The 24382-nt window shown below is 38.1% G+C and overlaps 1 protein-coding gene across 13 annotated transcripts in view; it reads right to left on the bottom strand.

The window, feature by feature from the left end:
* RAPGEF6 (Rap guanine nucleotide exchange factor 6) overlaps positions 1–24382 on the bottom strand; it is a 122627-nt gene that overhangs the window by 25525 nt on the left and 72720 nt on the right. For 8 of the 13 annotated variants that reach the window (XM_041481804.1, XM_041481798.1, XM_041481806.1 and 5 more), the window contains exons 7-21: positions 21998–22129; positions 15741–15924; positions 14754–14890; positions 14107–14265; positions 13739–13891; positions 13052–13216; positions 12042–12149; positions 11483–11686; positions 10700–10808; positions 8721–8964; positions 7966–8123; positions 6837–6851; positions 3965–4205; positions 2561–2944; positions 173–384 (exon numbers count right to left, since the gene is read on the bottom strand). In XM_041481804.1, the coding sequence (XP_041337738.1) occupies positions 173–384; positions 2561–2944; positions 3965–4205; positions 6837–6851; positions 7966–8123; positions 8721–8964; positions 10700–10808; positions 11483–11686; positions 12042–12149; positions 13052–13216; positions 13739–13891; positions 14107–14265; positions 14754–14890; positions 15741–15924; positions 21998–22129 (2605 nt within the window). The remainder of the gene's footprint in view (positions 1–172; positions 385–2560; positions 2945–3964; positions 4206–6836; positions 6852–7965; positions 8124–8720; positions 8965–10699; positions 10809–11482; positions 11687–12041; positions 12150–13051; positions 13217–13738; positions 13892–14106; positions 14266–14753; positions 14891–15740; positions 15925–21997; positions 22130–24382) is intronic. The other 5 variants (XM_041481795.1, XM_041481799.1, XM_041481807.1 and 2 more) reach the window with 1 other exon arrangement.

Below are 24382 nucleotides of genomic sequence, written 5' to 3'. Positions count from 1 at the left end.
AGTCTCTTCCATTAGGCATTCCCAGTTCTATTTTACTTCACTCCTATAAAGGATCCCTCAACAGCATCCTACTGGTGGCAGCTTCGTTAGACACATGTGGACACACTGAGCACTGAAGAAAGGGTTGAAGTACATTCAATGCTTCATTTATTTTCTCTATGTTTGACATTACCTTCATGCAGAAATGTGATATCTTTCTTGACAACAGGGAAAAGTGGGATAATTGGAGGCTGCATGCTCTGGCTGCTGAGGATGTTGCGATATTTTGCCATGTTTCGAGATGGATCAAAAAGATCTTGAAGGTCTCTGAGGTGCTTTTCATACTTGCTGGGTAACTTTTCCCAAGTGCCTCTGAGACGAGCTACTGGTGCAAGATTTAACCCACTGCAAGGCAGAAATGTTTCATTATTAGCTGTGAGCAGAATCGTTACATTTCAGAAGGAAGTGAAGGGTTGGGGGGTTGTTTTAAGGATTAAAAATAGCTTTGCCAAGGTTAACTGTAAAGCTGGGTGAATAGCAGGCTACGAGTTCATCACAATAACCCTCTGCTGTTTAAACAGGACTGCTAAAAACCATGACTGCTCAAGGTACAAATATCAAATGACTGCCAAAATAATATCCCTGTAACACAGGACTGACATCTATTTAAGAATCCTGTAAAAATGTATGCCACACTAAGAACAAAAATGGTAAAAAATGCATGAGGTGAACCAATGATTGTACAGAAAATGAGAACAGTGCAGAGCTCATCCCAAGCAAAAGTGGCAAGACTTTAGAAAAAAATTCTTCCTTATGAGGGTGGTGAGACCCCAGCACATCTAATTGATGCTCCGTCCCTAAAATGCTCAAGGACAGGCTGGATGGGGCTTGGAGCAACCTGCTGTAGTGGAAGGTGTCCCAGCCCACAGCAGGGGGCTGGAATAAGATTATCTTTAAGGTCCCTTCCAACCCAAACCATTCTGTGATTCTCTGACTTCAGAGCTTCAGACAAGAGCATTTGTAAATGAGCAACTGACTGAGAATTGCAAGGAGCAGATATGCTAAAACTTGTCACTGTGCCCTCATTCCCACTAAGCTAAGCAAAAATATATCCAGAATTATTTGGATGCAAAAACACCCCATTAAATAAAAACATTCAATAAATTAAATCCACCCTCCCTATAATAATTTGTTACCACCTAGGCTCAAGGAATTCTGCAATAATTGCAAAGTCCTCACCTTTGCAGAACTGGAAAGGGATAGGCTCCAGCATTACTTAGCAAATCCAGACCCACACTATCACTGAATTTGCCATTCTCAGATTTCTTTTTTTTTTTCCAAAAACTTACTGTATTTGGTTTATTTTTTAGACAAATTTCTCTCCATGCTATGCCAAACAAAGCCTTCTCTGACATGAAAAAATCAAACATATGCCAGCCCACAACTCCTCTTTTCCACACTACATTAAGATGGTTATCTTCCTATTTCATGAGACATATGGCACCAAACTGCTGTGCAGGACAAGGCAAGAAAGAGAACCCCTGTGCCATATGCTAACAAAAAAAAAAATATATATTCTTCTGAAAATAATAGTAAAACAAAAACTAAATTATTTGCCTTTTTTTTTCCCCAGACAAAAGACCACTTTAGTCATGGCCTGATTGGACTTAACTGAGGAGCAGAAAGAGTAATTTCCTTACCTACAATAAACCATGCAAAATTAGGGAGCAGAATAGAAAAATTAGAATCAGTATCCATGTGTTTATTCCCACATAATGAGCAGCCACAGTCTCAATGACTGTCCAGTACCCTTCACAGAAATTAATGAATTCTTTAATGACTAACCACAAGCCAATACATTTGATGGACTGGTTAGACATGGAAGAAAATATTTTAAAATGGTGTTTTCAATAATGCTGTTGGAATGCAGCACAAATCCAGATCTTTGTCTGTTGAATCACAGTATCTTTTTTTTTTTTTTCCTACAGTAAAGGCTGGGTGTAAGTTAATTGCAAATACAGGAAATTATGAACTCATGCTGTTAAAGCAGCAGCATTCAGTGTAAATCAGAAGAGAAAGCTTAAATGTGCAACTGAAGAGGGGAAAAAAAATAGAGAAGCAAGCAGATGACAGGAAAGAATGAGAAAGAAAATGAAACCAAAACAAGACTGATTTGAGGAAGTCCTTACAATGCAAGGAAGAAATAAAGTAATCTCATCATCACATATAGGACTCAGTGCCCCCTGGAAAAGTAACAATGACAGACAAAAAGAAGGGAAATTGGGTGCCAAAGTCACAGAAACTGACACAGGGCTCAGGTAGGTTTCTGTAGTTCATCAATCAAAGAGTGCTTTGAACCCATCTTCTCTTTTCCTGTGAGTACCAGTGCAAAAGAGACTGTCACACCTAGCACCGCAACAGGGCTGAAGTGCTGAGAGGCTCTGGTGACAATCCATCAGCCTGGCTTTGGAAAACCCCCGAGTCCCAGCTGTGGATATTCCCAGTTATTTCCTTTCCGTTCGGATTACCAGAATTGCCTGTGACAGCACCAATCAGATCTGAGAAATAGGAAGTATTTTACCTTATCACCGCAAACATGGAATTGAAGTTCTTGCATTCTCGACAGTGGAGAGCAATTTTAATGAAATGCTTAATAATCTTCATTCTTTTGAGTTGGTTGGGTTCTGCTAAAATCTCCATGGCAACCCAGAAGGTCTCTTGATTTATGACATCCTCAAACTGTTTCAGGTGAGCATTCCCTGTTTTGGAGTCCAGCTTGTAAAGGTCATCGATGTACTCCGTTGGCTCGATGTTGCGGAATAACTCAAAGTCCCGCATGGAAAGCTGAGTGGCCACCTCAATGGTGCTCAGCTGCAGCAGGGAAATTTGGCTCTCTCGGAGTAGCTCTTGAGCATCCTCATCTGAGCATAAGGTTTCTGTTTCCATGTTGTTTTTCAGATAATAGCTGAGGAATAATTGAGGAACAACAACACATTAGAGGTGCTCTTCGAGGGTTTGTGAACACAAAGACATTGAACTACACCAATCACTGTGAGCACTACAGAGACAAGAAGGGACAACATAACCTTGTACTTCAGTTCATGTAAAATAGCACCATTACTTAAGTAAACAAACATTTCAAAAGCTCTTTGTTAATATTTTTACAGTGTACTCTGTAATATGCTGTAATGCTCACCTTTTCCATTTGTAAATTCAGCACTGAAAACAGCATTCCAAAAACACACTAGTCCTGAGAAATCTCCTGTTAATGTATTTCTACATTTGTTACACAAATTTAGTGCGGTTTTTTCCCATAAATTTACTGTGGCATACTAATATTTGCATGAGGCACAGCATATTCAGGAAATGAAAATATAGCTGGAAAATTCATTCCATGGTTCCAGGTAAATCACTTTCAGATACACAAAAATTTATTACTCATAAATTCCCTCTGTTGCCTAGGAAAGACAACTACAGAATATTTTAGTTTAATAAACTTTCTTCTGGTATAGGTCAGGTCATCAGATAAAACCAAAGCACTTAACATGTCACAAACATTCAGAACAGTTTACTTAAAAATGGAAGAATTTATCTCAGGTTAGTATCAGTTCATTGCAGCATGACACTAAAAAAGATATTAATTGTATACTTTAATCCTCAAGTACATGTGAGAAGTGTCAAAACAAATATAACCTTTTTCTCTAAGTGTAAACCACTGTATACATTATCTTGATCTGCTAAATTTAGCTGCCATCAAGCAAGCTTGCTGTGGATTTAGGGAGGGATTCTTGGGCGCAGAAGAGGAAGGTGATGGAAAGAAGAGAGGGAAGTGTAAGTTACTGGCATTTACTTGCTTGTGCTTCCAACAGACACCCATCTATCTAATTAAAACACCTCTCCCTGATGCTGGGCTTAATTCTCGTGGAGATCTTTTCCAATGTACAACGTTTCAATCCTGAAAGCCAAATAAACAAGGAACATTTACCGTCCATTGAGCTGGATCCTGTCAGCCAGCTTGGAGAACTGATCCGGGAGGCGCCGCTGTTTGATGACCCCCTCGGGGCTCACGGACACCTCACACAGGGAATAGGTCTCGGGGGCTCCTGTCAGGTTGAACTCGTGGACAGCATGACTCACCACCTCCTTTGCTGTAGTGTCTTTGCTGATGATGATGTAACAGCTCTGCTGATCTGCTTTGAAAACTCGTATCACTTGATCTGGAATATCTAAAAAAAGAGCACAACACGTTTAATGTGTGAAGTACTTTTCCCTTGAAAAGACACAAGGTCACTTGGAGAGATATTTTATAAGGGCATGTGATAGAACAAGGGGGAATTGGCTTGAGCTGAAGGAGGGCAGGTTCAATTGGATGTTAGGGACAAATTCTTCCCTGTGAGAAGGGTGAGGCCCTGTGAGAAGGGTGAGAGGTTGTGGACTCTCCATCCCTGGAGGTGTTCAACACCAGGCAGGATGGGGCTTGGAGCACCTGGCCTAGTGGAAGGCGTAGGGTGGAACTAGATGATCTTATGGCAAGCCAAACCATTCTGTGATTCTATGATTTACTGTCCCATTTGATCATCAGGAAACAAAAACAACCAGCTTCTGGGGAAAAAAACATGCTGGACTTAAAAAATATTTAAAATATTCTGGGTTTTTCTTTATCTTCGTAAGGAAAAAAGAAGACTCTTCTCCTCTCTGTTCTTCTAAAACCCAATTACTCTACCATCCCATGACCCAAAGCATAAGACATGCAGGTATGTAACTAGACTGTGCACCATTCCTTCGCAGTATGTCTTAAAAACTTTGGCAGCATCATTCCTGCTTTGGCTCTCTTGCATCTGTGAGAGCCAGGTCCACACACGTGCCAGGGCACTCTTCCCAGGGATGGGAAGCCACCAAGTACGGATGGATGGGCTTGGGGTAGGAGGATATGAGGAAGAAAGGAGATTTGGTTGCTCCCAGAACTAGCCACGAGCTTTCACCCTCACTGCTGCTGCCAGCAGTTAATTCCTTGGCTGGTGTAATTATTTATAGCACATTTTATGTATTATAAATGCATTAGAGAACAGCTTTATCTGAGGCAGCCTACAGCAGGAAATAAATATCTACAGAAACATGTTTAATTCACAGCTTGATGACTGCAAATAATTTGCTCTATTAGCCATTACAGAAAGTTTGAGTTTCTAAATAATACTGATTTTTAAAAAATGTCAGGAGTCAAAATGCACAGTAATTTCAAGCACAGGGAAGCCCAGTTTTTCCCTTCCCTGAAGACTAAAACTTCACAACTTTTCTGCAGACCTGAGAAGGTGGCAGGATGTTGCTGAGCCCTCAGCCAAGGCTTCAGAGTCTGAAGGTCTCCAAAACCACACCAGAGGCAGATGTGCCATAACTGCTGCATCAGAGATCCCCACTGATGTCATCAAAGCAACAACCTCCCAAACAGCCCTCCCCTTCTCTTCTCTCACTGCTATTTGTCCAGCCCTTAATTGCCAGATCTGAGAACTGTGACATGCCCTGGAGCCCCAGTGATGATCAGGCGTCCCTCTGCCCAGGGGGAACCTGCCCAGGGAGTCAATCCTGCTGGGCAGAGCACCCAGATCCTTCAGGCACTCCCAGCAGCAGCTCTCGAGCACAGTTTTAGATGCTGCTCACCACACTGCCTATACATGGATTTTCCTCAATCAAAATCCACTGCTTAAGGAGGCAACAAAGATCTTTGGGGGCAGTGACCCTGGGGTTACTTTTTCTTGCATCAGGATTTGTATGTGTTATGGGCACAAGTAGAAGGAATTTCAAGGTAAAAAGTAAGCAGGTATCTATGATCCAGCACCAAAGGTCCCACTCATTGGAAAAAAGAAAGGCTTGACATCAGTTGTAAATAAATTTTAAGATGGAAGAAAATATGGGTTAAAAAAATTCCCATTGAAAGCTAATTCCTCTAACAGGTTCATGATTATGATTAAAACATGATCAGAACATTCTCATCAGAAGCTGGGTTCTAGCTGAATATGAGAAGTTCAATATATATGTGAATAGGGACAATATAAGGGATTTTGGTACTTTATTCAAAATGGTACTTTATTTGGTACTTTATTTCAAAATGAAAATGGTGGAAATGATATATTGAATAATTAGAGAAGTGCCTGTCATAAAAGTGATAATAAAGAAACAGAAGAGGGAAACATCTAGACTTTGGTATCAACATACCTAAAAACAAGAACTGAAATTTAATTGGGGAGAAAAAAAGTAAAAAAAAAAACCCAAAACCAACAAAAAAAACCCAAACCCATGCAACCAAAACAATGTGACAGATAAGGAAAATATTACAGGCACATTTCTGTCTTCACAGTCTTTGCTTTTAAGCAGGCAAACATAAATTATTAAATTAAATTTTTTATGCATTATTCAGCTCATTTTGACAATACAAAGCACATTTCAAGTTGGCATGCACAGAATTTTAGTTATGAAGTACAACAGAAGAACAAACTAAATCTCAAACTGTTCTCCTCTGAAATTTCAGTTCTATGAAAGAGATATAAGCAACTTCACCCCTTTAAAGCAAGGCCACCAAGAAGCAGAGGAACCTGCAAGAAGACATTCAGTGTGCTGGGAGCAGAAATGGGAACAAAATGCAGGTCTCAGCCTCAGCCCAGCACTGTGCCTGTATAGTAAATCCATTTTCCTTAAAACAAATCCATAAAACCTATGGATTTGTTTTAAGGAAAATTACAGAGCACAGGCTAGCCAATGCCCCACAGTAAAAACTACGTCAGTGCAATGTCTGATAGTGTTAAATTTACAGGCAAGCCATGCAATATTAAGGTCTGCAGGATGCTTTACATGAGAATACTTACAGTAAAACCCAACAGCTGCAGACAGGAGAAAAAGAAAAAAATCGTATCAACACAAAATCAAGATTGAGATGCTTACAAAACTTATCAAGTGTACACTGTCAGAAATAATTTGGTTTTCTCTGACATTCAGACTGGTAGCATATTAGTTATAGCAAGCTTAAAGCACAGCTAACTGATCCAGCTGAAGATGTCCCTGCCCATGGCAGGGGGCTTGGAATAGATGACCATTAAAGGTCCTTTCCAATCCAAATCATTCTGTGTTTCTATCCATGATGGACTAATTACCACCATTTCATATTAAGTGGTAACTTGTATAGTATTCAATCAAGATTTTTAGAAAAATGTGTCGCTCTCATGCGAGGACCTGGAATTGCAGCAAAAAGGGAACTTTTTTGTAATGGGTATTTATGCACCTGATAGGATATATCTGTGCACATCCCTTTTAAAAGGGAAATCTGCAATTTTATGTACATAAGTCACAGTCACAAAACACTTTACAGAATATGTCATTATGTACAGAACTTACACTTAAAATAGAGGAAAAAAATATTCTGACTAGACATGTTTACAGGCAGCTTGCCTATTGCAACAAATGCCTCCTGCAGCCACCCCATAATCTGGATTCCTACAGCAACAGCAATGAAAGCCCAGACCACACATCTCAAAACATTTTTTAGGATTTTAGACATACTGTTGAGTATATATAATGTTTGTAAAACAAGAAAATCACTGTGCTGGTACCATGGCAGTCCTATTCTAGCCACAATACTGCTTGAAATATATACTGGGAGATAGAAGACTGGATAAGTCAAAGGACTGAGGAGAGATGGCAACGGAGAAAGGGGCAAACAAAGAATATCTCCTTCCACCAGAGCCAAGTAAATTAAAGGCTCTCAGAAGTGGCAAAATACAATTCTTTGTAAAAAATAACTAAGTCTCACATTACCTAAAAAAATTAGGCAAGAGAGGCTCAGGCAGTGTGGATTTTCAGTACATCTCCAGTTTGGCCCTGTTGGGCCCACAGGATGCACAGTCAACTGCACTCAGATGCTAGTGACAACTGCAATATTCCCCCTGACCCAGCTGCCTTGTTAACCATCCTGTAAATCAGCCTCAAGCTGCCATTTACCTGAAGGGTTAGAGAAATCCAGAATGCTGGTTGTGGGCTGCAGCAGGTCAGGGCTGCTGGATGAAAGCGTGCCTGGAATGGGCATGATGGCCAGGCTGTGGCGGCACTGCCGTGTCCCCACGATGCTGTCGTCCTGGGACTGGCTCACGCTGCCATCGCTGCAAAACAGTTCTGGTTCAGTTATCTGCATAAACTCCTCCTATTCACCTTGGCATGAATGAAACTAAGAAAAAATAACGGTGTTCAGCTGTTTTAACTACATGCTGTAGACAGGCTTTCAAAACAAGATGGGGATAAAGATTTGAAAGCGTTCATTGGGAGAGAAAAGATATTTTGGCCTTGTTCTACATTCATGGGGCAGGTACAGTGATTTTTTAAAAAACATAAGCAATGTGGACATAGTGACTAGAAATACTAAGCAATCGGTATCTCTTAATGGCCTGAGGCTGAGGAGGGCAGATCTTAGGTAGATGTTAGAGAGAAATTCCTCCCTGTGAGGGTGGTGGGGCCCTGGCACAGGGAGCCCAGAGCAGCTGTGGCTGCCCCATCCCTGGGAGTGTCCAAGGCCAGGCTGGATGGGGCTTGGAACAACCTGGGATAGTGGAAGGTATCCCTGCCTATGGGAGGGGCTGGAAGGGATAGTCTTTAAGACATTTAAGTTCCCTCTCAACCCAATCCCTTTCCAACCATTCTATGATTAAAATATCACAACCTAATCAAGAACCATTACTTTTTGACAGAAGAGTCTGACAAACCTGAACAGTTTTGGAGGCAAGATGCTGAAACGGGTCTTGTCTAAAATTTTCCTGATTCTGTTTCTTCCACCAGATACAGTGTTTGCTTTCATTTTCTTGTTTCCTTTTTCACGGGGAAACATCTGTTCCACATCTCCAGGCATATCTGGGATAGAATAACGGTTGTTTTTCTTTTCTGCAATTTTTGGAATATGTGGAATTCCATTCTTCTCCTGTCCTATCCTGCAGAGCAGCTCTTTAAACACTGTAAGAGAAGATACAGTTGTTGTGAGTAACCTTTGCACAATCAGAACTTCACAGTGAAATCTTCTTTTCCCCTCAACCCTTTTGCTTCTCACGTCCCAGGAAGATAAGAAGGAAACACTGCATTCAGGGCAATAAGCACTATGCATTTATCGGCTTTTTTGTTTGCATCTTTTAGGTAATGGAGTGCACATGCCTCTTCAAGAGTAACTGCAACACAGACTGATATTTTCCCAAACTCTCTTTGCCTCTCCTAACACTACTGAACAGAAGCTGCATCACATTTCCTATCGCATTTATGAAACTAAGCTAGTCTATAACCCACACTGACATTCTCAAAGCTAGAATTCCATGGAAATTACAGGGGTTTTGTTCTGTTTCTTTCCACATATATAAGGTGTAAAAAATGTTCAAATTGTCTTGTCGACATCAATTATTTCTTTAAAGGTCCTTTAAAAATCTTTTGAAAGCCTTTCAAGTCAGAAATTCAATATTTTCTACTGAAATACTGAATTCAATTTCTCCTGAGATACTGGAAGAATGAAGAACTGAAAACAAAGCAAATTAATCAGATTGTCTCTATGAGGAAGGCAACCAAAATTTTCTGTACAGAAAGTCCAATTAAATGGTACATTTCTGTTTTATAATAAAAGCTCAGGCTACAAGCTCTCCAAGTACAGATTTGAATAGAACAACAGGAATTGCTCATAGTCAGTACCAGACACTTAACACTCAATTAACAAGTCAGGATAATAAGTATCACTGGTGCAAAAAGCTTCAAGATATTAATTCATTAAAATTTATCAGAGAAATCACCTTGAAATTCTATCAGCTAGCAGGAGGAAATTAGAACCCACTTGTAAGTCTATGTTGCTCACATTTATAATAGAAATGAACAACCTATCACTGTCTCAGTTATAGTGATGCTTCATTTCATGTCATTTCACATTAGTCTGGACCACTGGTGACTCTGGTTGTTTCAAGCTTTTTTAGCATTATGCTAAGAAGCAACTGCTGAGGGCTTGAACCTTTTTAGCTGCACAGTAATAAACATAGTATAATACTGAGAAGAAAATCAATAGCAAGCAAGAGGAGGTAACTGGAGAAAGGAAATAGAAGAAGAAAACCATCAGAAAATATGGCTACTACTATGGAGTGCACAGTCTCCTTTCTGTAGCTCTTGTTATTCTGTTGCCTGAACAAGATTATGGAAAAAGAACAGATGATTTGACTGAGATTTTAAAGAGGTATTTAGGTGTTTATATTCATGATGACAATTAAAAGCCAACATTTATATGCCATACCACTTTTTATAACCCCTTTTCAATTATAAAGGTAATTTATCCTCTCATTCTTACAGCCATTAAAGAAAGTTTTACAAAATCCCAGTTTTACATTTTTGCTGTTTCTTGGCAAAAATATTTTGGTCCAGATCCCCTGGCTTTGTTTCAGCCCTATTGCATGGAGGGACACTAAATCAGCTTAAACAGTCATCTGGGGATTTCTCAGGGAGTTGAAGAGCTGTCTGTGCTGGCTCTGTGCCACTCAACATGCAGCCCTTGGCACATGAGAACTTATCCAAGCAAACAGAGGTACAATGAGGGGACTTCTGCACAACTTCACACCTCAAGAGCAAAATGGAAAAAAAAAGGTGGAATCCTATTGCCTCATAAAGCCAGAAGGAGTGGAGTTTTTCCTTCACACATAAAAATATATAATATATAATGTCTACTCACCAAAAATGTTTGTTTTTACAGTAATGGAGAGATGTGTGTTATTCTTTAAGATTTCCAGAGCTTTTACAAAGGTAATGTTCTCAAAATTTTGTCCATTTACTTCCATTATCTTTAAGAAATAAAAATTGGGACTATTAGGAGAACATATATCTGACAGACTTACAAATACAAAGGTGATAATACAGGCACAGTAAGCACTTCCCCGGAACTACCATATCATCTTTACAGCAGCTACAGAATGAAAACATTCCAAGTAAAATAACTATTTTCCTCGTGTCAGAGAAGTTATATCCTGTAAATAAGTCAGGACTTCCATTTTTACTTCAAAATGCTTTAAGTAAGTTCATTTTCTATGATAACATGACATTCTTGCAATTAATCAGAAATGGTGGCTCATGAGCCACAGAACTAATATCACTTCAAAAGCTGGATTTTCACTGAGTGTGCCCTACCTCAGTGAGCTGGGATCAAACACATCAGATGAGAATCAATCCCACAAAACAATCTGATGGTTTCAATGTAACCATATCTCCAATCAGAAAGTTTCGAAAAATAACTGTAACTTCTTTTCTTTTCCCATTCTGTTTTTGGAATACTTAAATATTTTACATATTTTGAAAACTATTTAATAGAAATCCATTTAACAGACAGAAATGGAAGCTGAGCTGTGGCAATCCCACACTTTCCAGTGGTTTGGTTTTAGTACACAGCACAACATTTCTGTTGAGAACAAACAAGAGGTGGGAGAAGCAGAATATTTTAAATTAACATAATTGTTTTTACCTGATCACCACGCTTAAGTCCAGCTTCTGCTGCTTTGCTGCCTATCTCCACAGTCTCTACAAAAATACCAAACCCTTTGTCACTGCCTCCAAGAAGGCTGAAAAACAGGGGAGAATCTCTGGAAGGCTTCTGCAGGGTGATTTGTCTCCATTTTGCTTTGGCAGCACAGGCAATATTCAGCAATCTGAGATGGCCTTTCATTTTCTGTAACACAGAAGACACAAAATGCAGTGCAATGTTTCTTTTATCAGAAATGGAAAAACAGTTATGAAAAATACCCCAAGTGCCAGAAATTAGATTTGTGATGCCAGATTTTCAGATCTTACTAAATAAACCTTGTTCTCTTTTGCAGAAATGCAAAAACTCCCAAGTGAGTGCCATAGATATTACTTTATATGGCCTTTATATCTAATTTATATTCAAGAACAAGTATGTCCCATGTTAAAAGCCACCTGTTAATTGTTACACTTAGAGATTACAGCTGTTAGGCACTGGTAACACTCAAAAATTGAAATATGTAGTACTAGAAAATGTGACATTCATTCCTTTTTGCTCCTACCGTATCTTCCAAGTTCTTTTCAAATTCTTCCAGGAATCGAGTCATGGCAGGATCTCCTTCAAAGTCATTAAAATGATTGTTCACCCACAGTAACACTACTCTGGTAACCTGGAAAAACAAAATAAATTATGCACATATATATACATATAAAGGTACTTATGGCTCTACTCCTATAAGCTTTAATCTACAAACACAGAGGAATACTTGGATGTGGCAGAACATAAAACAGATTTCTGTACCTGATAGGAAAAAGACATTTACACTTGAAATCATCATCTTTTTCCTTTTATTTGGAGAAGCAAATGAAAAATTTAAAAACCTAAATATTTTTATACCTAAAAATACTGGCTACCTCACCCCAGATGGGGGTACCATTCATCTTCAGCTAAGCCTCCCTGACACTCTCCATGAAAATCACCTTTTAAAGCATCCTAATGATTTCTTTAAAGGAAGTTCTAGTTGTGATAATAAAAAACTTTCTTCTAAGAAATTTTAGTTAAGTCTTCAGATTGCTTCTGTAGGTGCTACAGAGTCACTACTATTCATGGTAGTCAGTCTGACAACTGTATTATCCACCCGTATTATAAAAGAAATCTAATTCTCTAGCAGTTTTTCTTCTAAAATTATACCATTGCTACTTTTGTTTGATGACACACTTCTCTTTATCTTTCCTTTTATTAAAAACCAGTAGTTGACAAAATGAAAAGCATGGAAAGAGGTAAGAAGAGAAGCAGTAACTGCAGCAGACCCTGCACAACTTCCTATACAAAACATCCAGTGCTTTGACAGTGTGTTGGACTTCCTCAGCTCAAGGCTAGAAGACATAAAAACACTGGCTAAGAATCAACAAATTGGCATAAGTTCCAGACTATCAAGGTTTTTCATGAATGAGCACACAGTTAGACGGAGTGGAACCTAGTTTTATTTATCCTAGCTTATCAGCAATACAAAAAGGGATCAATTTAAATCTATTTTCACCAGAAATATTAATCTCTTAGACTCCAACCAACCTTATCCCTGAGACTGTCCACTGTGAACCATTCCAAGAGTTTATTTCCAACTTCCAAGGGACTTGTTAGAAATGTTCTGTATGTTAAAAGAAAATCTTCGATGTAGGTTGGATCCACAATAGAATGTTCCTCTATTAAATGCATGATGAGTCTCTCGGGCGTTGCCTTAAAAAAGCAAATCAAAAAATAACTGATATCTCTCATCACTACCTCTTCCTAAAGAGTAATTCAACATAAGCCCACGTCACCAGTATAATCCCTTTAGAAAGTTCAGTTATGGCCAACTCAGGAGAAAACACACCAACATGTTTAAATCAAATCCTCCTGCTTCTCTCAGCCCTGACATTGCGCATAGATAACACCTGGCTAAAACAATTAGTAATTTCCCTTAATTTTAGTTTTTAGTAAGCAGTTTAAGTTCCTCTTTCAGATTACAAAAAAAAACCAGTCATAAAGACCCCAAAGGGTGCTCCCAATACAAAACTCAATGTATGTGTTGAACAGGTTTCAATGTTTGTAACTTTATTAAAGGGGAAATGGAAGTAAATTTGAAATATAATACACATTCCTTCCCATCAAGTTTTTTGAGCTGACACAGACAAAACTGAACATATATACTAGATTCAAATTTATTTACTAATAAGTAGAAGTTGAACAGATTAATGGAAAACACAGAAAGAAATGTACCTTGATAACTATGTGTCCTTTTCTGGTTCCACTGCGATCCAGCTCCCTGTGCTCCTTTACCATCACAATTTCTCCTTCTTCCTCCACTTTGTGAGTGTTTTTCTCCACATGGTTCAGAATTCTCCAGTAGTCTTGCTGGGCTATACACACGAACTGTCCCCATGGAGAACAACAGTGATTAAAGTATCTAAAATATGAATGTATCCCCATCTCCAGGCTGAACAACCCCAACTCTCCCAGTGTCTTTCCACAGAGAGGGTCTGTGCACCTCAGGGCACCTTGGTAGCCTCCTCTGGACCCATTCCAATCTGTTTTCTTTTATTAGATGCTTAAAAAGAAGAGACAGTTATACAGAATTGCAACCTTACCTGACAATCATCTACTTTGGTTCTGACCACTCCATTCATGTACTGTTTTTCCAGTGAGGGAGTAATCCCAAAACTATTTCCCATACAGAGACTCTCACTCTTCCCATCAGGATAGCTGATTTCTACTGTGCCATTTAAAATAACATACCAAGAATCAAGCTAGAGAAAGCACAAAAAAAAAAAAAATTACAAAGTGAAGCTAATTCAACAACTCTTGTAAGCTCTTATCTCAGAAAGGTTCATTCTTGTAGCCTCCAGTTTGTTGTCACCACCTCTCTGCAACATTTAATCCACCAACACTGCACTGTAAGGCAAGAGATGGAGACAAACAGGAATGCTTTTCAGCTTTCTCATTCACTTCAGATTCTGGAGGGAGAAATGCTGATGAATAGATTGCTTTCTTAATAAGTAGGCTAATTGCTATGATATATTTGTACCATTTAGTGAGAATGAACATTCCTTCCCTGGGTACCCATTTAGTCACTGCCAGAGACGAGTCTACCTCACCCCTTCTTAGAGGCATGAACAGCAAATGCCATTCCAGATGTCTTGATCCAAGCAGGAAGAGATTTCAGGACAGTGATTCAGGGCACCTATGCTGAGAGTCTGACTACTGATTTAACACTCTTCTGGAAGCAGGGACTTACCTCCTGGCCGTCTTCAAGTATGATGGCTCCTGCTTGCTCTACGACTTCAAATATCATCACTGAGCACAGCTCTCTCCTCACAGACATGGTCATGTTGGCAAAGGCAGGGAGCTGGTGCATGAATTCCAATAATTGTTCTGTTGGACAAAGGAAACATTGGTATCATGACAGCAAGGCCCAGGGATCCCTTGGATTCCTTACTCTTCCTTACTCTCTTTAATACAAGTGTATTAAACTTCAGTTAAATTCATTTGAAAATTGTTCAGTGGTGTTACACTTCCCATTAGTGCCTGTGGCTAAAAAGAGCCCAGTGTGCACTTTGTCATCGACAGCCAGAACTCAGCTCCACAGCCTTGCTGGTGTTCTGATTGACTCTCAGGGCAGCAGTCTAGCTAAGAGTAAAAGCACTTCAGCTTCAAACATTTAGAAAAATTAAAAATACCCCTAGGTACAGTAATTATAAGCTAGACAGGAGCATGAAATTATTTTCCAGTGTTCAGAGACGCAATCTGAAGTAGAGCAGAAAGCAAATTTTGCTACTGAAATTCATGCCAATTTCTAGTTAAACACTGCAGTAAATTATCTTCATTTTAACTGTTTTGCAGCTTACAGTTAAGTATACCTATACACAGTAATAGTATGTTCTCTTTGCTATTTAGTAACTACTTCAACAGTTTCAGGCAGTCAGAATTACTTTGCTACACATCCCATTACATCAATGCATGTAATGACTGTAAAACACCACATCTTGAGCATCACAAAGACTGTTGTCCAAAATACTTGGATTCTGAGAACAAATATTCTCTCAGATAGCAAGAGAAGGTATCATTCAATTAGGAGTATCAACAGAGCAAAGTGAGACATCATTCAATTACTAGGATAAACAGGGAACATGAACTCATTAAACAGTTTTTGGCTATGCTTCTCTTAGAGATGTTATATGAAGTAGCCCTATGTGAATTTTACTACTGTATTTTTCCTCCTCACCAATGTCATCATCAGTTTTATCTGCAGGCTCTTTCTCAAGGCACTCTCGGACAACATCTCGCCCTAGAAGTGGATCAGAAGTTCTGTCAATATCTTCATCCTCCTCCTCTTCTTCATCTTCAGAGTCTACAGGTGCTTCTGGAAGACCCGTTAAATCAACATCTCCCATCTCACTTTCTGTAGCCTACAAAGAAAACATCAATAAGACAGAGACTTCAATGTCCTCAGTTCAATGATTTATGGTCTGAGGTAGCTAATTAAAAAAAAATTACATTCTGTGACCAACAAGTCTAACTCTTAGAAACTCTAACAGCTCCCTTTCTGATCACCGAGGAAAACATGTTATGCTGAAATCCACTGGATTTTCATTTTACAGCATTTATTCTCTATTTCTTGTGAATTCCTGTGACATTGTTTTTTCACCATCTGAGTCTACAGTATTAACAAAACAATAATATAGTTTAGTAATATCATTGGCTACCCAATGCCTGTGGACACATTTCTACCATCAGCAATAGCTGGCAACATAGACATCACCCTGAGCAGACAAACAAGACAATGGTCAAAGAGAACAAAATACCAGCAACAGAAAGCAGAATCACATAGGAATCATTTGCACTAATTCCTTATGTACAGTTCAAATGATGTAATGGCATGAAAATAAATTTCCAAACAGATGGAAGGGGAAAAAAAAAGTAGTTTTAAATTCTCAGTTTCTACAGAGTAGTTGTTCAGTCACTTTTTTTAAAGCTTAAGCCAGAATGCAAATCATTTTTCTGTTTAAATTCAGAAATTTGAACAACAAGATGTGTCACTGAAAAGTATATGGCAATTATATAGAAATTTGCAGAAAATGGAGTTTGTTTTGAAATGAGCAGATTTACAACACTCACTTTCACTTTGAAGAAATCCTTGAATTTTTACAAAAACACTGAACTAAGGCACCAAGTACCCTGCATGTTCACAAAACATACAAAATAAAGGATGAATTTGAACACTGTAATGGGGCTGAGCAAAGCTTCTCTGAGCAACCTGTACCAGGGTCTCAAAACCCTCACAGGCAGGATTTTCTTCCCTATACCCAAGTTAAATCTACCTTTCTCAGTTTAAAACCACATCCCTTGTCTTTGGCACTACAGAACACAGTAAAAAGTCTTTCTAATAAATGTGCTTTAAGCATTGACAGGGTGCAGTAAGGCATCCCTAAGGCCTTAACCCCTTTTCTCCAGTCTCTGGGGGCTTCACATGACTGCCACGACTGCCAGATGGAGAGTGCATCCACAGCTCCATCAGCCGAGTCCCTCAGGACCCTGCCGTGCCCTGCCTTGGGTCCCCTGGACTTGTTCACATCCTCTCAAACACAACCTTCTCTTCCCATCCCTGCCTTGGGTCCCCTGGACTTGTTCACATCCTCAGGTGCTCTCAAACACAACCTTCTCTTCCCAGGGGAAGGACTTTGATCCCCCAGTCTCTGCCTTGATGTTCAGGGCATGGAGAGGTGTGGGAAGAGCAACCTGTGAAAACTGACACAAAAATTGCTGAGTGCCTCAGCCTTCTCCATGTCATCAGTTCTCCTGCCTTATTTACTGGGAGAGTGAATCACAATTTCTGTCTGGATTTTTGAGTTTTTGGGGGTTTTTTTGAACTGTAGAAGCCCTTCTGTTTTTTTGGCACATCCCTTGCCAAATCCACCTCCAATTGAGCCTTACTGTTCCTGATCTCATCCCTAGGGCATTCCTTCCTGGACACATGTCCCTGATTCCACTATGCATTTTCTCCTTGTGCTTAATTTTCATCAGAAGGTGCTTACTTGGTCACTTGTCTTCCGCTCTTATGACTTCACACAAAATAATATTAATTTTAAGTGATTTAATCACACCAGACTGCACTGTCTCCATCTCACTACACACTCCATACTGATGTGAGCCCCAATACCTGAACAAAGGAACAGCTTTGTCATCCTACACCAGAAAAAAAATACTGGGGTTTAGATATAACCTTGGGTCTTAGAGCTTGTTCACACTTCGGTAATTAGCCAGCAAACCTAATAAATAAAGCTAAAACTATTTTAAAATATATATTTCTTTCAGAGGAGGGTAACAATATGGAGAGGGTTAAATCTGTTTTACATTACATCACTTTATTGGCTTCTGTAGCTCACATTAACAGTTTTGGAATTAAGCCCAAGTGCAAATTGTACTTGGAGAGTCTCAGCAGCACATGATCAGTACAGCATTTTATTTGAGGACTTTTCTAGCATTTCTTCATCTAAACAGCCACAATTTATTCCAACTTCTCCATGCTATGACAAACAGCACACCAATCCTCACTTTGATACCCCCATGCTAAACCAGAAAAACTGGCTACAGCTTCTACCATTTTTTTATATCCTATATAGGAAAATAGACAAATCAGCTCCTTTCTTGATAAATAAGTTACATTTTGATCAAACTATTAAATAGGAGCAGGTCTTCCAACTGTGCTTCAAAGATTTGTGCAGATGGGTGACAGAATGCTGGCAGGTCAGTGCTGGAAGGAACAGGAAGGATTTCACTCATAAAGCCATCTGCAGAAGTAGCTGCTCTTCCCAACCACGATGCTCCAGCTGTTTCCATTATCAAATATAAAAATCAATCCTAACACAAACATTTATGAATTACTGATGTACAAAATGAAACCTGAAGCTGCAATCCTCAAATCTCACGCAAATATGGATTTCCAGGATTGGGTCTGTGACACAAGGGATCTACTGAAATACACATCCTTCATAAATATTTTACAGATAATCTATTTTAATATTGAAGCCTTAACCACAATTGGAATTACTGCTGGACAACGACGTTGCTGCCCACAAAGAGTACATACTCCCAAAGTGATAAATGAAGGATTTTGAAAGATGTGAAAGGAGAGAGAACAGACAGAAATATACAGGTAGGAAAAAACTGATGCAAACTGGTTGGTCACTAAGAGAAGATGATTGCCAGATATTGATATAAGAAACTCATTTCTGAGAGCAGAGGTGAGACCCTGTCCAACAACATCTAGAGGGACAACCTGGGCTCCCTGTGTGACTCTGGCTGGGCACCTCAGATCCTGTCTCATAAAAGAGCAAAGAAAGATGTTTTCCCTGTGTAATAAAATGTTGAATTCTTTTTCCCTGAGGACCCCTGTAACAGGTCAAAGCAGCTGTACAAGCCTGCATTTCAACTGCTGTATGCACAGCCAAACACCCACCCCTAGTTCCAGCTGAAGACCATAGTTCTGAAATTAAACATACTTTCAGAAAAGGACTGAAAGAAAAAGAATAAAAATTTTTAAATCCCCTTCAAGCACGAAGTTACTTTAAAAATTGTAGGGAATAACTTACTTTTTCTTTCTACAGTTAAAAAAAGTCTGCAGCAGAACAGAAAGACACCTGCTCTGCAGTATTCCAAGCAAGCTGGAGTTTACAACACACACATTTGGACATTTTCATGTCTGTGTTTCAGACACCAAAACACTGACATCTCCAGCAGGGAATAGCAACAGCACAGGACAAGAAAGAAAACAATAAATTTTCATCACTTTTTGCAACTAACTCAGGATTTAACACAATGTCTCCACAGCAGAGCTTACAGGCAGGAATCTTCTGCTGATCTCACTAAGCTTTACATTCATCATTTCCTGCTTAACTGGAAATGGGCTTTACTCTGAACTGAGAGGCAGCTGGAACAAGTGAAACCTCATTTCAACACTATTGATGAATGCAGTGTACACAGATGAAGAGAAAATCTTTACATATCTTAATAAAACATTGTTTCATTCTTTGCTTCTAGCATTCTAATAATGTTTTCAAATTCTAGAATGAAGTTTGCACTATTTACTGTAAAAATTAATGTTAAGATACCATTAATTCAAAAGGTCATTTCAAGGCTACATTAATCAAAATTATTCTGAATGTTAGTGACACTAATGTTATTTCTAAAGAGTTTAGCATGTGACGCTTGGCATGATACATATGAAGCTGACTACAAAAACAAAGCATCATTTTCCAAACATTTTATGAAAACCTTATTTTGCTGTACCAAAAATGCTTTCAGTCATTGAGTGAATACATCACACTCAAAATGTAGGTTTATTACATATCAAAGATATTCTCTACCTTGATAATAGGATGAATATTTGGGGGAAACCACTTTTCTTTTTTGTGATTTCACAATCTGTCTATATTAATGTGTTGCTGCAATATAATGCTGTGTTAAATATTGTGCAATGGCATTATTACACAACATTCATCTACTGCTAAGTAATATCCAGTGATCACTTATAGATTTGTGACAAACAGTAAGAGAATTCTCCAACACTAACTGTTACAGCTACTGCAATAAAACCCATAAAAGACATAAATGCACATAAAATACATCTCTTAACAGGTTACTATTTGCACGTTAGGCATATAAGAAGGATACAAAAAATTTACTAAAAATTAAGGGGGAGAAAATCATTGTGGGTTGTGGAGGATTTTCCCCCCTCATGCCACATCTGTAGCATGTCTTCTCTTCACCCACAGCTTATCAAATGCTTGATTCTCTAATGCAATCTTTCACAGTTAATGTCACTGTAGCTCTGATCATACATGGCTGTAGAATTATTTTTCAGTATCTCACTCATCAGTGATGAACAGTGGTGACCTGCCTCAGCATCAACCTGGCCAGCCAGGAATTCTCTAACAGATGTCCTCATTTCCTTCAGGATGCAAAACCAGACGGGTGAATGTCACTGAAAAGGAAATTCTTACCTGAAACGTCCTAACTCCTATAAATTAATATAAAATCTGCAGTCATTTTCACATTAATTATTCCTTAGTGTACAAAATACCTAGCACCATGGTTTCTTTGCTACAGTGCATATAAATATGTTACTCCATTATTTCTTTTATTTATATAATTTTTACTTGTTTAGCAATTATGCTCTTTTGTCATTTACGGATGAATAGATAGAAGGCAATTACCCACACACGATAAAGAGTATTCACTTATTACAAGATATCATTGCTAGAGTGATATCTTTGTTATCAATAATATATTTTAAGTGCTTTTCACTCAGAGCAACCTCTCCAAACTACTCAGGCACCCTGCTGTTATGCCCTTGCCATGGTCTCCCTGGCAGGCCCTTTCCAGCCCCACTGTCCCTGGAGCTGTCGGCTCTTTGACTCTCACAATCCTAACCCTAACCTAACATCAATTCTGATGTGGTCTTGATTCAGAAAATGTAAAAGAGTAAAAATAATCAAGATACAGAACATCATCTTCCAGCACAATCTCTCAGAAATAAGAGAATTTATGGAGCATCTTGGAGAGACTCTCTCAGGGATGCCAGCTACTCCTGATCTAGCTGGCAGCAAGCAAATCTAAAGCAGTGAGTTGTAGATTAAATAGGACAAAAATGCAGGGACACTTCCAGTGTTCTGAAGTAATTTTTGCTTTAATGTCTTATTTTTCATATTCCCTAAGCAACATATTGCTGTGAATAGGTATCATTAATCTGTTTCCAGTATAGAAATAATATCCAGGTAGTACCTAAGGAAAAGGAACAGGTGTCTAAAATCAAGTTACACCTACACCAGGCTCAACAGCTGTTGTATACTCTGTATTGTGGTCAGACTGCAACTTGGAAGTGGAAAAGCTGTGAAACTACTGATCAATACAAATCCAAGCTGAGCCCCCTCATCAACCAGAGCATAAACACCCATGAAATGAGCTCTACGATTTGACACAAGACAGGTAACTTATTAAGTGTATTATCAGTAAACAAATGAAGCTGTCTCTGGCTTTCAGCCAACTTCTGCTCTCAGGAAACCACACTAGAATTTCCACAGTCAATTAGTGCAAAGTGGGTTTATTACTACACTTTTGTTTGCAGAACTGAACATCTGCTATTAGCAATAAATATAAATAATCAAGGACGGTATTGGAAACACCAGGCTGATTCCGAGAGATTTGTTCCATTTCAGAAAGGAAACTGATCCCATGAATCAACAAATGTTACTTTTAAAAGCCACAGCATACTTGGTGGTACAGAAAGACGTGAAAAGCAACAAAAACAGCTTTACAAGCAGCAGCTTTTTGCATGTCTGTGGGAGTGATGAGCCCCATGGGCAGCACAGGGACAGGTGGAAGCATCAAGAGGGTTTTACCTAGTCTTGGATAAAGGGTCTCTATTCCTGTTTATGGAATAGATTTAACACCAAGGAAGCTATGAAACCAAAGCAGTCTTACCTGATAAATATCAGACAGGCTGCTGCTCCCAGAGTCACTGGCAATGCTGCACCCCGACTGGCTGGAAGGGACGTGCGTCACCTGGGGATGAGGATTGTCCGTGAGGTGCATCTTGGTAAGGTCAGCTGGAAGCTGAAAATAAAATGGATTTGGGGAAAGGCAGGAAAAAGAAAGGAGAACAAGATGTGTAAGTCTGATTTGAAGACAAAGTTTTTCATAAAACTTTGGTTCACATTTAAATTTGTATTTGAATTGCTGAATTATTGCTGAATCAAAATCAAAGAGAAGTTGAACGTGTAACTTGACATACATTTTGAGAAAAAGTTAGTTTAGACTAAGCTGACCCAATCACACGTCACATTTCATAAAACTGATGGAAAACAATGCACCCTTCTATAAAACAAAGGTCTTGGATATTTACAACTATGTGACATACCCCAAGATGACAAATATATGATGCTGGCCAAACAGCACACAGTATTTAACCTTAGCTGACATTGCAATCCATTATGAAGAAGCAGGATTCCTCCTTATAAGTTCAATTTATGCACCTTAGTTCAGGAATAACCTTTAGAAAATACCAATGTAGAACAAAAAGTAATGTAATCTAAATAAAACATTTGGTCTGTAAAGGGCTTTAAATTTTCTTTAAAGAAATAAGTACCCAAAAAGAATATTACGCATTTTGGCTACAGCTATGTACAACAGCACCTCCATTTCATAAATCTATCTGTAAATGAACACATGTGCAGATATCTAAATTTGAGTGCATTATTCAAGTTCACAAACATATTCTTTCTACTTTAGCTTTTAAAGTAGCTTTGAAAGACTCAGAACTGCATGGGATACTGTCAAATGAACAGTCCTTTAATTCAGCTGCTTGTTTACTTTTTGTTACATATACTTATTTTTAAAATATTAAATTATTAAAATTTAAATATTAAATTTTTAAAATTATACTCAACTATATTAAAAGCACATTGTATAAAGGAATCATCAATTCTCTTTGTGCTTTTATAATTTTTTAATTATACAAGTTACATACTATTTCTTTTAAAAAAAAAGTTCTGATGCAGAAAAGGTCCAAAACTACTCCAACAGCATCAACTGTTGTCATCAAAATTAAAAGAGTTCTTCTGTAAAACAAACCAAATTCCACATATGATTATGTCAGCTATAGATACTCAGTCCTACAATTTAAAGGAGAGTACTGGAAAATACTCTTAAGCCTTTAGAAAATACCAATGTAGAACAAAAAGTAATGTAATCTAAATAAAACATTTGGTCTGTAAAGGGCTTTAAATTTTCTTTAAAGAAATAAGTACCCAAAAAGAATATTACGCATTTTGGCTACAGCTATGTACAACAGCACCTCCATTTCATAAATCTATCTGTAAATGAACACATGTGCAGATATCTAAATTTGAGTGCATTATTCAAGTTCACAAACATATTCTTTCTACTTTAGCTTTTAAAGTAGCTTTGAAAGACTCAGAACTGCATGGGATACTGTCAAATGAACAGTCCTTTAATTCAGCTGCTTGTTTACTTTTTGTTACATATACTTATTTTTAAAATATTAAATTATTAAAATTTAATATTTAAATTTTTAAAATTATACTCAACTATATGAAAAGCACATTGTATAAAGAAATCATCAATTCTCTTTGTGCTTTTATCATTTTTTAATTATACAAGTTATATACTATTTCTTTAAAAAAAAAGTTCTGATGCAGAAAAGGTCCAAAACTACTCCAACAGCATCAACTGTTGTCATCAAAATTAAAAGATTTCTTCTGTAAAACAAACCAAATTCCACATATGATTATGTCAGCTACATATACTTATTTTTAAAATATTAAATTATTAAAATTTAAATATTAAATTTTTAAAATTATACTCAACTATATTAAAAGCACATTGTATAAAGGAATCATCAATTCTCTTTGTGCTTTTTATCATTTTTAATTATACAAGTTACATACTATTTCTTTTAAAAAAAAAGTTCTGATGCAGAAAAGGTCCAAAACTACTCCAACAGCATCAACTGTTGTCATCAAAATTAAAAGATTTCTTCTGTAAAACAAACCAAATTCCACATATGATTATGTCAGCTATAGATACTCAGTCCTACAATTTAAAGGAGAGTACTGGAAAATACTCTTAAGCTGGTATCAACTTTATAAATACTGAGAACTTAAGAGAACTTAAGAGAAGTGAAAAACAGGCTTTGATTTAGCACGACAATTTTATGTCCATTATTTGAAGAGCACTCAAGAGAACTACTTCACCAAACACCAGTTCACATATTTTCTGAAAACAAAGATGGCACCACAGGTCTTGCCAAACCTTCCCCACACCCAGGGAAAAAATTGTTGAGACCCT

The sequence above is a fragment of the Pyrgilauda ruficollis genome, unplaced genomic scaffold (assembly GCF_017590135.1).
Source record: "Pyrgilauda ruficollis isolate IOZ18807 unplaced genomic scaffold, ASM1759013v1 scaffold57, whole genome shotgun sequence".
Lineage (NCBI taxonomy): Eukaryota > Metazoa > Chordata > Aves > Passeriformes > Passeridae > Pyrgilauda > Pyrgilauda ruficollis.
This window is presented reverse-complemented; position numbering and strand designations above follow the sequence as displayed.